This window comes from Staurois parvus, unplaced genomic scaffold, assembly GCF_062004578.1.
Source record: "Staurois parvus isolate SC_StPar_1 unplaced genomic scaffold, SC_StPar_1.0 ptg000572l, whole genome shotgun sequence".
NCBI lineage: Eukaryota > Metazoa > Chordata > Amphibia > Anura > Ranidae > Staurois > Staurois parvus.
The window spans coordinates 6,965,568-6,982,575 of record NW_028318368.1 but is presented as its reverse complement, the minus strand read 5'-3'; the positions used below and the strand labels follow the sequence as shown (position 1 = coordinate 6,982,575).

Here is a 17,008-nt window from a genome sequence, read left to right as displayed (position 1 = left end):
ACTGCATCTGCTAGTACCAGTATATGTGGAGAAATAATATATATTTTCACCACTCTTAAAGAACACTTTTCACATGTGAAAATGTAACCTTTTTTTAAAAGAACAATTTCTATATGGATCTTTTAGATCTTTAAATGATATGGTAACACCAACCTAGCCTGTACATAGCCTCTTCCCAGAGTGAATACGTGAAATTAGGGTTTCCTTGTAGCTAAGCTTTTGCATGTGCTTTATTTAGATGCCTTACTGTGCACTCTTTCAATTCTAGTATACACTTTCTGGGTGACATATACACATAAGCCTTAGATTCCAACAAATATTTTCATTGCCCTGATGAGATTTAGTAGCCCTATTCTAACGACACACAATAAGCACAACCGTACTGACCAGGAGTATGTTTTTGCAAAGGATGTGTAATATTTTAGTCCCAGAAGGTAAGCAGGGCTTTTGGGGCTAAAATTGAAATAATTCAAAACAATAAACCCCTTGCTATAACCCAGGGGTATTGAATTAAATTCAAGGCGGTCCAGTCACTAAAACTTTCTTCTGCCCGAGGTCTGAATCTCAAGTTTGTGTTATGACAGAGCTGTGCAAACATTTATTAAAATGTACCAGTATGTGAAACCATGCCACTCAGAATTTTGATGCTGAAGAATACAAAACAGAGTGTTTCAAATAGTGACTCCAGTATTGCTTTTAAAATGGTGTAGCAGGTGTGATGGTGTTTCCCAAGAGTTACATTTAAGTCTTGCCATGAATGATAACTGTCACAGTTGTTATTCATGGCATGAACTGTCAAACCATCAAATGGCTGGTATCATAAAAGATCACATGTGCAGCCCATCAAAGTGCCCCTTTCCACAGTATGTGCCCATCATAGTGCCCCTTTCCATCAGAGTGACCCCTTAACATAAAATGTGCCCATCAGCATAACCCCTTACACATAAAATCTGCCCATCAGAGTGGCCTCTTAACATAAAATGTGCCCATCAGAGTGCCCCCTTAGCATAAAATGTGCCCATCAGCATACCCCCTTAACATAAAATGTGCCCATCAGAGTGGCCTCTTAACATAAAATCTGTCCATCAGCGTGCCCCTTAATATAGCAAGTGCCCATCAGAGTGCCCCCTTAACATACAGAGGGTAACATAAATATTGAATACATCACAATTTTTCTCAGTAAATATATTTCTGAAGATGCTATTGATATTTTCACCACATGTTGGTAACACCCCATGCAATCCATACATACAAAGAAACAGTTCAGAAATTATGTGTAAAAAAATGGAATGACACAGGAAAAAAGTATTGAACACACTAACTGAAATTTATGTAAAACATCATACAAAATCTTTTGTTGGTAGTGACAGCTTCAAGACGTCTTCTGTATGGAGAACTTAGTCGCAAGCATTGCTCAGGTGTGATTTTGGCCCATTCTTCCACACAGTATTCAAATCTTGGAGGTTCTGTGGGCCTTTTTCATGAACTCTGATCTTTAGGCTGCATTCACACTTGAGCGATTTGTAGCTTGAAGCTCCAAAAATGCTCAAGCTTAAAAAATCAATTGTTTCCAAGGTGCCTGTTCACACCTGATTTTGCGAACAGGCACCATAGAGAACAACTGATTTTTTAGGTTTGAGCATTTTTGGAGCTTCGAGCTTTAAATCGCTCAAGTGTGAAAGCAGACTTCGTTCTTTCCATATACACTATATTGCCAGAAGTATTGGGTCACCCCTCCAAATCATTGAATTCAAGTGTTCCAGTCATCTCTATGGCCACAGGTGTAAAAAAATCAAGCACCTAGGCATGCAGACTGCTTCTACAAACATTTGTGAAAAAATGGGTTGCTCTCTGGAGCTCAGTGGATTCAAGCATGGTACCGTGAAAGGTTGCCACCTGTGCAATAAGTCCATCCGTGAAATTTCCTTGCTACTAAATATTCCACGGTCAGCTGTTAGTGGTACAGTATTATTACAAAGTGTAAGCAACTGGGAACAGCAGCAACTCAGCCACGAAGTGATAGGCCATGTAAAATGACAGAGCGGGGTCAGTGCATGCTGAAGCGAACAGTATGCAGAAGTCTCCAACTGTCTGCACAGTCAATAGCTAAAGACCTCCAAACTTTGCGTGGCCTTCAGATAAGCAAAACAACAGTGCGTAGAGAGCTTCATGGAATAGGTTTCCATGGCTGAGCAGCTGCATCCAAGCCTTACATCACCAAGTGCAATGCAAAGCGTCGGATGCAGTGGTGCAAAGCGCGCAACTACTGGAGCAGTGGAGATGTGTTCTCTGGAGTAAGGAATCACGCTTCTCTGTCTGGCAATCAGATGGACGTGTCTGGGTTTGGCAGCTGCCAGGAGGATGGTACTTGCCTGACTGCATTGTGACAAGTGTAAAGTTTGGTGAAAGGGGGTTTATGGTGTAGGGTTGTTTTTCAGGGGTTGGGCTTCCAGTGAAGGGGGACTCTTAAGGCATCAGCATACCAAGACATTTTGGACAAATTCATGCTCTTAACTTTGTGGGAACAGTTTGGGGATGGCCCCTTCCTGTTCCAACATGACTGAACGCCAGTGCACAAAGTAAGGTCCATAAAGACATTAATGAGCGAGTTTGGGGTGGAGAAATTTGACTGGCCTGGTCCTAACCTCAACCTGATAGAACACCTTTGGCATGAATTAGAGTGGAGACTGTGAGCCAGGCCTTCTCGTCCGACATCAGTGCCTGACCTCACAAATGCGCTTCTGGAAGAATGGTCAAACATTCCCATAGACACACTCCTAAACCTTGTGGACAGCCGTCCCAGAAGAGTTGAAGCTGTTATAGCTGCAAAAGGTGGGTCAACTTAATATTGAGCCCTACGGACTAGGACTGGGATGCAATTAAAGTTCATGTGCGTGTAAAGGTGGGTGTCCCAATACTTTGGTCAATATAGTGTATTGAAGTCAGGAGATTGGCTGAGCCATTCTAGCAGCTTTATTTTCTTTCTTTGAAACCAACTGAGTTTCCTTGGCCTTGTGTTTGGGATCATTGTCTTGCTGAAATGTCCACCCTTGTTTCATCTTCATCATCCAGGTAGATGGCTGCAGAATTTTAACAAGAATGTCTTTGTACACTTTTTCAGTCATCCTTCCTAAAATGATATAACGTTTGCCAGTAATGTATGCTGAAAAACAGCCCCACACCATGATGTTCCCACCTCCAAACCTCACTGTTGGTATGGTGGTTTTGGGGTGATGTGCAGTGCCATTTGACCTCCAAACATGGTGTGTATTATGGCATCCAAAGAGTTCAATTGTGGTCTCATCTGATGAGATTATATTCTCCCAGTATTTCACAGGCTTGTCTAAATGTTGTGCAGCAAACATGCTTTTCTTCAGCAATGAAGTCTTGTGTAGTGAGTGTACTTACAGGCCATGGTGGTTGAGCGCATTACTTATAGTTTTCGTTGAAACAATTGTACCTGCTAATTCCAGCTCTTTCTGAAGCTCTCCTTGGCTCTTGAACAACTCTTCTGATAATTCTTTTCACTCCTCTGTCAGAAATCTTGCAAGGAGCACCTGGTCATGGCTGGTTTATGGTGAAATTATGTTCTTTCCACGTCTGGATTATTGCCTCAACAGTACTGACTGGAACATTCAGATACTTAGAAATTGTTCTGAAACCAATGCCATCAGTATGTTTTGTAACAATAGGTTTGCCAAGGTCTTGAAAGAGCTCTTTGCTTTTACCCATGATGATATGTTTCTTGTGTGACACCTTGGTAAAAAGACAACTTTTCATAGGCCTCAGTTGAGACTGAACCAGCTGATATTAATTTTCACTGAAAAGGGGCAGGATTGCTTTCTAATTGCTGATAGATTTCAGCTGCTGTCTTGGCTTTCCATGCCTTTTTTCCCCTCCCTTCTCTTCATGTGTTCAATACTTTTTAATTCCATTTTATTACACAACTTAATTTCTGAACTTATTTGTTTTGGTTTCTTTGTATGAAATATATTTACTGAGAAAAATAGTGACAAGTTCAGTACTTATTATACCCGCTTTATCTGTCGATCTTGCCAAAAATGCAATGACCTTGTCACAATCTGTGAAAGCACAAAACCTTACTTTTCTTGTGTAAACTACTAATCCCATCGAATACCATGTAATGAAGATGAACAAAGGCAGAAATGTGACAACCATGGCTACTTGAGAAATGAGTGTAGCCACAAAATGACAGAAAGAGGGGAATTTATCAACACTGAAGAGAGCAGCTCTGCATGGCAATCAGTCAGCTTCTAGCTCTCATTTTCAAAACATAAAAGAAAAAGCTCAAGATAGAAGCTGATTGGTTGCATGCACAGCTGCTCCAGATTGTGTCTGCTCTAGTTTTGATAAATTCACAGAATTAACATAAAAATAAAGTGAAAAAGGCTAAAAGAGAAGACTAATCTGGTCACCACATCCATGATCTGATAAGGCTTCAATATATATTTTTTTTTTTTTGGGGGGAGGGGAGTCTAGATATGCTTTGACAGTAAAGTATCCTCTTTTGCATTATACAGTACCTACATACTGTGGCCAAAGTAGTGGGAAAAGATTTCTACTTTTAAAAGTTGCAGCACAGTACTGTAGTGCTGAAAACTTCTGATAAACATGTAAATATACCATTTACAAAAACTGTGCTGCAGCTAGCTATTCATGTACCCCTTAAGTTACAGATATAAACATAAAGATACCTACGTTATGTTACTCAATCCTAGCAAAATGTATTACCTGTTCTTAGAACTCCCCACTTGAAGATAATTGGTTACAGTCCTCTATTTGTGCATGATCTGGTAATAAGCTGTCAGTGTTTTTCTTGAAAACCCCAGATCCTTGTAACTCACAAGCCAATGCTGCATAATGCAACATACACTAATCTCAAAAGTGTTGCTAAGACGTAAAAAAGCTGTTATAGTTGTAATCTAAATTTAGAGTACAGATAAATTAAGCAGCCCATAGATTATGCATTTTTTTTTCCTTCCACCACGGGTGGAAGGGAAAAAAATTCCTTGATTCCTCCATCAACAGTCAGTGATGATGGGGGAATCCCTCCCACAGTGCTATTGTGTCCTGCCAGCGGGGAGCGCAGGAAGCCCCCCCCCCCAACTAGCAGAATACAATGATCACTGCTAAAGCCGCTGTCTATCGCATTTAAAAAATCTGACAAGCAGGTTGTACTGAAGTCGATTAATGGAATTACTTCAGTACAAGCCTACCCATAGATAGATCGAATCTCAGCCGGTACCTGCTGAACTGGCCGAGATCCAATCCATCTATGGCCAGCTTTTAACTACATAATACAACACAAATTTTAACAAAACAATTATTGCAAAAAGTGGATTGAAACATGTATTGTACTTGGGTATCTATAATTTACTTGGTTTTATAAATATCCAATATATATACTGTATATGTGAGAAACAAACCTTAGTCATCTGTGACTTGTAAAGAGTAATTACTCCAATCATGGAACTCTGTATTCCACTAGCGATCAGTGATTGGATGAGCTTCACAGTAAAGTTGGCTTCTTCCATATTATAGAAGCTATTATTCCCTTCCACCTAAATACATGTTAGGAAGAAAATATGTTTGGGAAAAAAATTAATATGTTCAAATAACCTTGGATATAGTTTGTAGTATAGATCCCAACAGTCATCAAAAAAAATCCTGTGAACATACCTGTTCTTTTCCATTGGCATTATAAAAACATAATGTGGGGAGCCAGTCTAAAAGGGGTTTACAATCTTCTCGTGACACTCCATTTAAAAGATGTCCATCATAAAACAGTTCATTAGCTACAGAGCTGATAACGGGGTGACAGCGATACTGAGTCTTTAACATAATCGCCTGGTGGCCCTGAAATGATGCAAATCATGTGAGAATTAGGTAATACATGTAAAACTCTGAGGTCTTGTTCACATGGGCAGCATGATCTACCACCCCTCTGAAAAGAGGGCAGTAGAGCAGCAACTGTCAGGCGTTCTTTCACCCTCCTGAATGCCCTTTTTTTCTCAGTAGAACAGGATTTCCTATTGAAATATGGCAGCACTATTGCAAGCCAAGCATTTGTAGCATGGCCCAATTTATTTGCATTTGGCAATAGTGCTGCCTGTTGAATGCAACATGTAGAATTTTTGCTGTACCCTGCCGCAAAGCAAAGCACGCAAACCACACCAATATGTACTACCCCCAGCGGCCTGTAGCCGGACCTACTATGTTTAAATGAGGCCCAATTTAGAACATTTCAGTCACAGCTATTGTTGATGGCAGGGGAAATTTTGCAGGGCTCTAGCCTTCTTGAAATGTAATGCAGGCTTGGGCTGGCAAAAGTTATCTATTAGTATCAGATTAAGTGAAATTTTCCAGATTTGGTGGAAGGAATACTATATAAACATACTATGTAAACACATGATAAATCACATTTCTGAAAGTTTTAGGCAAAGGCAGTAGGCATTGGTGTGAATTCCTGTCCCTAAAACCTTTTCTCTTTAAGAAACTCAAAAAACCCCTAAACCAAAAATACCTAACAATATAAAATATAAATAAATAAAATAAATTAATTAATTAATGAATAAAATAGAAAAAGTAAATAGTCCAACATAACTATCCAAAAATGAGTGTCCAAATATAATATCCAAATATGAGTAGTCCACCAAAATATATTTCAATCCAGTGAGTCCAACTTTATTTCTCCATTCCAGACCATGTGATACCTCGAAAAAATATAACTAAAATAGTGCATTACCTTCAAAAATCACTTAAATGTATATACCTTTTTTTGCATGATTCAAGTATCACTCAAAGTTGAATCTGGTTATTATTTATTTATTTATTTTGCACTAATATAGCATATACTAATTTGTTTAAAGGTATATACATTTAAGTGATTTTTGAAGGTAATACACTATTTTAGTTATATTTTTTTGAGGCATCACGTGGTCTGGAATGGAGAAATAAAGTTGGACACATTGGATTGAAATATTTTGGTGGACTACTCATATTTGGATATTATATTTGGACACTAATGTTTGGATAGTTATTTTGGACTATTAAATTTTTCTATTTTATGAATTAATTAATTAATTTTATTTATTTATATTTTATATTGATGGGTATTTTTTGTTTAGGTGTTTTTAAGTTTCTTAAAGAGAAAAGGTTTTAGTAATAATTGTGCTTTCAAGGGTGAAAGTGTGATTTTTCTTGGGGGTGGTTATAGTGAGAGTTTTTATTTAGTTTTATTTATTTTTATGGAAATTGCCGATTGATTAATTGTTAATTCCTGTCCCTCTGATATTTTTGAAAAAATACATGCCGAGAAACAATGTTTAAGCACCTTCATTTTATTTGAAAGTAACTTTACCATACTTTGTATCGTAATCCTAATTTTAATCTCAAAACACAAGGAATAAACCGCATCCTTTGTATCCTGAGACTTTATCTTTAAATCTACGATAACACTTGTTTTAAATTATTGCTGGTCGACCTGGAAAAAGGTGTATTTTTAGTTTTTTGTCTTCAAAATATATCTAAAAGCCAAAATATTTTATTTTTCGCTTTTATGGAAGGGTTAAAACCCTTGGCAGGTGTTTATTGCTGTCTGTGTCCTTATTGTGGTGATTCCCCCTCTCTGTCTGTCCCAGTAAAAATTATCACCAGATCTGTGAGGAAAAATCACTGTGACAGTAATAGAGGGGAAGTCTTCCAATGAACACACCTATTCCGGTGGCAACTGTCTAAGAAAAGAGAAGTTTTCTTTTCAATTACTCGTGTGTCTATAGGATAGTTAATTAGGGGAAACCTCCCTATTAGGACACAGGTGGCAAAGAATTGCAGTGGTTCTAATAACTCATTACCCAATCCCAAACAAAATAGAATGTTTTTGGTTTTAGGTTAAGCATATAGAAATGTTATAACCCTTGAAGGCACTACCTACAAAGAAAAACAATACATTGAATACTTCTATACTATAAGTAATACTTAAACACAAACATAGCTGAATGAACCCATAGGCGTTTATTTACTAAAGCTGGAGAGTGCAAAACCAGGCTACTTCTGCTTCTAACCTCAGTTTGTTCAAGTAAGCATTGGCAATAAAACCTGAAAGCTGACTGGTTTCTATGCAACTTTAGTAAATACACCCCATAAAGTGAACCTGTGACTATGAACACTACATTTACATATTTATATGCCATGCCAGCCTTTTAATGTAAAAAACCAGCAAGTGTTTCTAAGTTGTGAGAAACCCGCACAGCCGAATCTGACAAATGTGCGGGGACAGGAGCATGGACTCCGACCCCATGCACCTATTCCTGCATACCTGTCAAAATTGGATGTTCAGGCAAGTCCAAACAGCCGAAGCTAGTCCATTCACCTATATTGGCTGTCTGCACACAGCTCATCTCTAGGAAAGAAAAGTAAACAACGGGATTGTCAAGCTGTATGGGGCTAGTGCCCCTGTAAATGAGTCCTATAAATAGTTTCATGTTCAAAGTCTGGACACAGGTGCACTCTATTCAATGTGGATCGGAGAATCCCTCCCGCTGAGCTAGTGTATTCTGACAGCAGGGGAGACGCTGTCAGAATTCACTGTACAGCATAGCCGGTGGCAGGCTGACTGTACACAGGGCTGAATTTTGATCCATGTATGACTGGGATACTGTTTTACCTGCCAAAGTAATTTTGCTCAGCCAGTCTTGTGATTTACATATATCTGTTATACCAAACATCAAGGAAGACCACTATACTACTTTCTGGTCCAGCTTTACTACATCCCTGTTAACTTGATGCTGTTTCATTGCTTAATGAACATGCTGCAGGCAGAAAGGAGATTTGGGAAGCTGAAATCCCAAACCAGGAAATAAATGTGTTACTTGCCTAGCTAATAAAAGTAAAAGAAAACAATGTGTGTCCTTTTCTCTTAGGCAGGTCTTTTACTTTTAACAATTGCCTGCCATTACCATGTCTGCTTTAAATATTCTCCATGTTGTTTATCTAGTAAAATTTTCTAATTGTTGGAGGTACTGTTATTTTTTCTTAAAATAGTGGATTATCTCATCATTGTGTGGTAGATCAAATACACTGCTCAAAAAAATGAAAGGAACACTTTGAAAACACATCAGATCTCAATGGGGAAAAATATCATGCTGGATATCTATACTGATATGGACTGGGTAATGTGTTAGGAACATAATAATGCCCCCTCGTTTGATGGAAATTATCAACCTACAGAGGACTGAATTCAAAGACACCCCGAAAATCAACGTGAAAAAAAGATGCAGAAGGCTAGTCCATTTTGCTGAAATTTCATTGCAGCAACTCAAAATGATAGTCAGTAGTTTGTATGGTCCCCACATGCTTGTATGTATGCCTGACAACGTCAGAGCATGCTCCTAATGAGACGATGAATGGTGTCCTGGGGTATTTCCTCCCAGATCTGGACCAGAGAATCACTGAGCTCCTGGACATTCCGAGGTGCAACCTGGTGGCGTTGGATGGACCGGAACATGATATCCCAGATGTGTTCTATTGAATTTAGGTCAGGCGAGCGTGGGGGCCATTACATGGTATCAATTCCTTCATCCTCCAGGAACTGCCTGCATACTCTCACCACATGAGACCGGCATTGTCGTGCACCAGGAGGAACCCAGGACCCACTGCACCAGTGTAGGGTCTGACAATGGGTCCTAGGATTTCATCCCAATACCTAATAGCAGTCAGGGTGCCATTGTCTAGCCTGTAGAGGTCTGTGCATCCCTCCACGGATGTACCTTCCTAGACCATCACTGACCCACCACCAAAACGGTCATGCTGAACGATGTTACAGACAGTATAACATTCTCCACGGCTTCTCCAGACCGTTTCATGTCTGTCACGTGCTCAGGATGAACCTACTCTCATCTATGAAAAGTACAGGGTGCCAGTGGCAGACCTGCCAATTCTGGTGTTCACTGGCAAATGCCAATCGAGTTCTATGGTGTCGGGCAGTGAGCTCAAAGACCACTAGAGGACGTCGGGCCCTCATGCCACCCTCATGAAGTCTGTTTCTGATTGTTTGGTCAGAGACATTCACACCAGTGGCCTGCTGGTGGTCATTTTATGGGGCTCTGGCAGTGCTCCTCCTGTCTCTCCTTGCACATAGGAGCAGATATTGGTCCTGTTGATGGGTTAAGGACCTTCTACAGCCCTGTCCAACTCTCCTAGAGTAACTACCTGTCTCCTGGAATCTCCTCCATGCTCTTGAGACTGTGCTGGGAGACACAGCAAACCTTCTGGCAATGGCATGTACTGATGTGCCATCCTGGAGGAGCTGGATTGCCTGTGCAACCTCTGTAAGGTTCAGGTATCACCTCATGCTACCAGTAGTGACACTGGCCCTAGCCAAATGCAAAACTAGTGAAAAACAGTCAGATGAGTAGGGAAAAAAATGTCAGTGGCCTCCACCTGTAAAACCATTCCTGTTTTGGGGGTCGTCTCAATGTTGCCCATCTAGTTCACCTGTTGTTAATTTGATTAACACCAAAGCAGCTGAAACTGATTAACAACCCCCTCTACTACTTAACTGACCAGATCAATATGGCAGGAGTTTAATTGACTTGATGCTATACTCTGATTAAAAAGTGTTCCTTTAATTATTTTGAGCAGTGTATATCAATAAAGACAAATCAACCAAGCAATCTTACTAACTAATAATAATCCCTAATAATATAAAAAAAAAAAAAACACTTCTTTACAGACCATCTTCAACACCCACCCTAACCACCACTCACAGAATCACCCTGCTAATCACCTCACCTACCCCAAGAGAGAGTATACCCTCACTTACCTTACCCCTGCTTCACAGACCTCCACCACCCATCTCCCACCTCCAAAGACCTCCCTACCACACACCTCATCATGCATTACAGAGTATCCCCAACACCCACCCCTTACAGATCTTCCCCACTACATTCCCCCAGTACAGCCTTCCCATCTAACTCATACCCCCACCCCACATACACAATCTTGCAACTGCCCACATCATATACATTTGACATACATTCCAACCTAGACACCTCCCTGCCACTGACATATATCCTTCCCTGGCAAGACACTTCTATTCCCTTCTTCTTCATCCAGACACCTCATCCCCTGCTAAAAACCCTTCCTTCATTGGCCTGACACCTTAGCCCCCTGGGTTACCTACACTTACAATTTTAGCTATTTGTACTATCCCTAACCTTGCCACATCTGGAATTGGCACATTTTAACTAGTAATATTGCACATTCTCCTGTCCACATTGGGTAAAACAGGTGTAGCTGCCTTTGCACCTAAGTTACAACAATCTGCATTCACGTACAATTTTAGAGGAGAAATGAAATGCCTGTAAAAGCAGCTTTTTTGAGCTGCAGTGTGCATGAGGCCTTACAATGCACTGTCATTTCTAAAGTGTAAATATACAGCCATTTATGTTATAGAACTAACATAACCAAATACTGATATGTCTAGATCCTGGCCTTCTGTAACTTCATTAGCAGTGCTGTCAAATCTAACACTTGACCATGCCTATAGAAATGGAGAGCAGAGAGATAACTTAATTAATGTGCTGCTGTCCACTTATCCTCCAACTACAAGCTGGGGTATATGTAGGACAAAGCTGTATTATTTTACTATAGTGTAGTCTGAAAAGAAGTCCAGTATTTGGTTGTGCTGTTTGCCAGTGATTCCTGGATCACTATAACAGCATTAAAATTCCTTTGCTGGGTAAAACAGTTCACCTGTATGTATTTCAATGGTGTTTTGAAGCATGTCTTGAGCTCAGCTTTAAGAAATGATTTTCAATGATATAACAGATAAATGACAACGATGAATAACAATATTAACTAGACAATCTACAATTTCTGGGGAAATTGTGTAAAGTGTTCTTGCCGCAACCTTTACCAAATGATTGATGAAATGTAAGCAGTGCACATTGCAAGCCTGATAGTGAGAAATGCATTTCAGCTTGTATTTTGAAGCTCACAGTCCAGCCTCGTGAGTCATCTGCCTCTTGAGTGACCTTTGGTTGCTGCACCTGGAGAGGGCGGAGTAGGCTCACTGTGCTGAGACAGCTGGGTTGCTATGACAACTCACTCTGAGAGGAATGTCAGCATGCCTGTTCTAAACAGGCTTTTTAAACTTGCCAAGTTCAATTGCGTGCTAAAATTAGTATTAATTAAATATTAAAGAAAAGAAACATAGTGTCTTATCCGGGATATCAATTATTTATTTTTATTTTAATTTTTTTTTTATTTTAATTTTAATTTTTATTTTATTTTATTTTTAATTTTATTTTTATTTTAATTTAATTTTAATTTTATGTTAATTTTAATTTTATTTTTATTTTATTTTAATTTTATTTTATTTTTAATTTTATTTTTATTTTAATTTTATTTTTATTTTATGTTATTTTAATTTTATTTTTATTTTAATTTTTTTTTATTTTAATTTTAATTTTTATTTTATTTTATTTTTATTTTATTTTTACTTTTATTTTAATTTAATTTTAATTTTATGTTAATATAATTTTTTTTTTTTTTTTAATTTTATTTTTATTTTAATTTTATGTTAATTTTAATTTTATGTTAATTTTGATTTTATTTTTATTTTATTTTAATTTAATTTTATTTTTAATTTTATTTTTATTTAATTTTTTATTTTAATTTTAATTTTTTTATTTTTATTTTTAATTTTATTTTAATTTTATTTTTATTTTTTTTTTATTTTAATTTTATTTTATTTTTATCCAGACTGAATAATAACACCATCTCATTTATACAGAAGGAACTGTCATTCCCACTGCAAATATTTTTTATTTTTTATTTATATTTTGCATTCATAGTTTTTGTTTTTTCACATTGATAAATTAATTTATTTTATATATTTACACAAATCATATATTTAAGTATAATTAATTGATGTAATTATTTGATTATCGGTGGTACACTTATGAATTCATTATATCACATAAGGTAGAATATATTGGAGCGCGGTACACTACTGGCATCCGTGAACATTTTTAGTGACAGCAGGGTTAGCTGAACGTTTTGATATAAGATATGTGTAGGTGGGCTTGAAAATGACATAGTTATGGCAGTTTACAAATCATGTTCTGATTTTTCCTTTCACACTGCAGCATTCTCACTCTAATGTGACTCAGCTGCCCCCTGAGTGACCTTTGCTTGCACCTGTTACCTCAGTCAGTCACAGGTGTGTGAGAAGGTCTGCTCTAAACAGGCTGTTTAAACTTGCCAAGTTCACTGGCGATTGCCATTTTCAAACGCTTGTAGTTTTAAAAGTATAAATGCTACCGTGAAAAAGTTTATATTGCGACAATCACAAGAACAAGGCCTAAATTTTGATGTATAGTATGTCTCTGCAATATTAAAAATGAAGGCACAGTCGCAGTTTAAAAACGTCCCTTAAAATGTCTGGTGTCTAGAGTGGAGTTTCAATGAAAGTCAATGGGAGGGGTGATGTGCAAACAAATGGTCATATTCTAAAAACTATCAGGAGTATGGCTTAGCCGTGAACATTTTTAGTGACAGCAGGGTTAGCTGAACGTTTTGATATAAGATATGTGTAGGTGAGCTTGAAAATGAAAGAGTGATGGCAGTTTACAAATCATGTTCTGATTTTTCTGATTTTTCCTTTGCACACTCTAGCTGTGCTGTGCTGCTCAATGCATTCCTATGGGAAAATTTCGCCGCAAAAACCGCGATATTTCTTGAACGATTCGGCGAAACGTTCTACAAAGTAATAGCAATCCGATCGGGATCAATGCGCACGTTTTGATATATTACTTGTCTTTGTAGTGTAAAAACTGTGGGAGGAGTTAGCGTGGCAAATATGGCTATAATAAGAATAAGAACTAGACAACCTACAATTTCTGGGGAAATTGTGTAAAGTGTTCTTGCCGCAACCTTTACCAAATGATTGATGAAATGTAAGCAGTGCACATTGCAAGCCTTATAGTGAGAAATGCATTTCAGCTTGTATTTTGAAGCTCACAGTCCAGCCTCGTGAGTCATCTGCCTCTTGAGTGACCTTTGGTTGCTGCACCTGGAGAGGGCTGAGTAGGCTAACTGTGCTGAGACAGCTGGGTTGCTATGACAACTCACTCTGAGAGGAATGTCAGCATGCCTGTTCTAAACAGGCTTTTTAAACTTGCCAAGTTCAATTGCGTGCTAAAATTAGTATTAATTAAATATTAAAGAAAAGAAACATAGTGTCTTATCCGGGATATCAATTATTTATTTTTATTTTTATTTTAATTTTTTTTTAATTTTAATTTTAATTTTATTTTATTTTATTTTTAATTTTATTTTTATTTTAATTTTATGTTAATTTTAATTTTATTTTTATTTTATTTTAATTTTATTTTTATTTTAATTTTATGTTAATTTTAATTTTATTTTAATTTTAATTTAATTTTATTTTTAATTTAATTTTTATTTTTATTTTATGTTAATTTTAATTTTATTTTTATTTTTTTTTTAATTTTATTTTTATTTTAATTTTTTTTTTAATTTAATTTTATTTTTATTTTAATTTTTATTTTTATTTTATTTTTAATTTTATTTTAATTTTAATTTAATTTTAATTTAATTTTTATTTTTATCCAGACTGAATAATAATACCATCTCATTTATACAGAAGGAACTGTCATTCCCACTGCAAATATTTTTTATTTATGTTAATTTTATTTTTATTTTTATTTTAATTTTATGTTAATTTTAATTTTATTTTTATTTTATTTTAATTTTATTTTATTTTTATTTTTATTTTAATTTTAATTTTATTTTTATTTTTATTTTATGTTATTTTAATTTTATTTTTATTTTAATTTTATGTTAATTTTATTTTTATTTAATTTTTTTTTTAATTTTAATTTTATTTTTATTTTAATTTTTATTTTTATTTTTATTTTAATTTTAATTTTATTTTTTTTTTATTTTAATTTAATTTTTATTTTATTTTTATTTTTATCCAGACTGAATAATAATACCATCTCATTTATACAGAAGGAACTGTCATTCCCACTGCAAATATTTTTTATTTATTTTAATTTTAATTTAATTTTTATTTTATTTTTCATTTTATTTTTATTTTAATTTTAATTTTTAATTTTATTTTTATTTTAATTTTATTTTATTTTTTTATTTTAATTTTAATTTTATTTTATTTTTATCCAGACTGAATAATAACACCATCTCATTAATACAGAAGGAACTGTCATTCCCACTGCAAATATTTTTTATTTTTTATTTATATTTTTCATTCATAGTTTTTGTTTTTTCACATTGATAAATTAATTTATTTTATATATTTACACAAATCATATATTTAAGTATAATTAATTGATGTAATTATTTGATTATCGGTGGCACACTTATGAATTCATTATATCACATAAGGTAGAATATATTGGAGCGCGGTACACTACTGGCATTCGTGAACATTTTTAGTGACAGCAGGGTTAGCTGAACGTTTTGATATAAGATATGTGTAGGTGGGCTTGAAAATGACATAGTGATGGCAGTTTACAAATCATGTTCTGATTTTTCCTTTCACTCTGCAGCTTTCTCACTCTAATGTGACTCAGCTGCCCCCTGAGTGACCTTTGCTTGCACCTGTTACCTCAGTCAGTCACAGGTGTGTGAGGAGCTCTGCTCTAAACAGGCTATTTAAACTTGCCAAGTTCACTGGCGATTGCCATTTTCAAACGCTTGTAGTTTTAAAAGTATAAATGCTACAGTGAAAAGGTTTATACTGTGACAATCACAAGAAACAGACCTAAATTTTGATGTATAGTATGTCTCTGAAAGATAAAAAATGAAGGCACAGTCGCAGTTTAAAAACGTCCCTTAAAATTTCTTGTGTCTAAAGTGGAGTTTCAATGAAAGTCAATGGGAGGGGTGAGGTCCAAACAAATGGTCATATTGTGAAAACTATCAGGAGTATGTCCTAGCCGTGGACATTTTTAGTGACAGCAGGGTTAGCTGAACGTTTTGATATAAGATATGTGTAGGTGGGCTTGAAAATGACATAGTTATGGCAGTTTACAAATCATGTTCTGATTTTTCCTTTCACACTGTAGATTTCTCACTCTAATGTGACTCAGCTGCCCCCTGAGTGACCTTTGCTTGCACCTGTTACCTCAGTCAGTCACAGGTGTGTGACAAATTCTGCTCTAAACAGGCTGTTTAAACTTGCCAAGTTCACTGGCGATTGCCATTTTCAAACGCTTGTAGTTTTAAAAGTATAAATGCTACCGTGAAAAGGTTTATATTGCGACAATCACAAGAAAAAGACCTAAATTTTGATGTATAGTATGTCTCTGCAATATTAAAAATGAAGGCACAGTCGCAGTTTAAAAACGTCCCTTAAAATGTCTGGTGTCTAGAGTGGAGTTTCAATGAAAGTCAATGGGAGGGGTGATGTGCAAACAAATGGTCATATTCTGAAAACTATCAGGAGTATGTCCTAGCCGTGAACATTTTTAGTGACAGCAGGGTTAGCTGAACGTTTTGATATAAGATATGTGTAGGTGGGCTTGAAAATGGCAGAGTGATGGCAGTTTACAAATCATGTTCTGATTTTTCTGATTTTTCCTTTGCACACTCTAGCTGTGCTGTGCTGCTCAATGCATTCCTATGGGAAAATTTCGCCGCAAAAACCGCGATATTTCTTGAACGATTTGGCGAAACGTTCCACAAAGTAATAGCAATCCGATCGGGATCAATGCGCACGTTTTGATATATTACTTGTCTTTGTAGTGTAAAAACTGTGGGAGGAGTTAGCGTGGCAAATATGGCTATAATAAGAATAAGAATAAGAACTAGACAATCTACAATTTCTGGGGAAATTGTGTAAAGTGTTCTTGCCGCAACCTTTACCAAATGATTGATGAAATGTAAGCAGTGCACATTGCAAGCCTGATAGTGAGAAATGCATTTCAGCTTGTATTTT

General features: G+C 36.3%; 1 protein-coding gene across 1 annotated transcript in view; it reads right to left on the bottom strand.

Annotated features, from left to right (window-relative positions):
- Positions 1 to 17,008, bottom strand: part of ZGRF1 (zinc finger GRF-type containing 1) — a 145,639-nt gene that overhangs the window by 12,232 nt on the left and 116,399 nt on the right. The window contains exons 25-26 of the mRNA XM_089691846.1: positions 5,701 to 5,877; positions 5,448 to 5,582 (exon numbers count right to left, since the gene is read on the bottom strand). Of these exons, the coding sequence (XP_089547972.1) occupies positions 5,448 to 5,582; positions 5,701 to 5,877 (312 nt within the window). The remainder of the gene's footprint in view (positions 1 to 5,447; positions 5,583 to 5,700; positions 5,878 to 17,008) is intronic.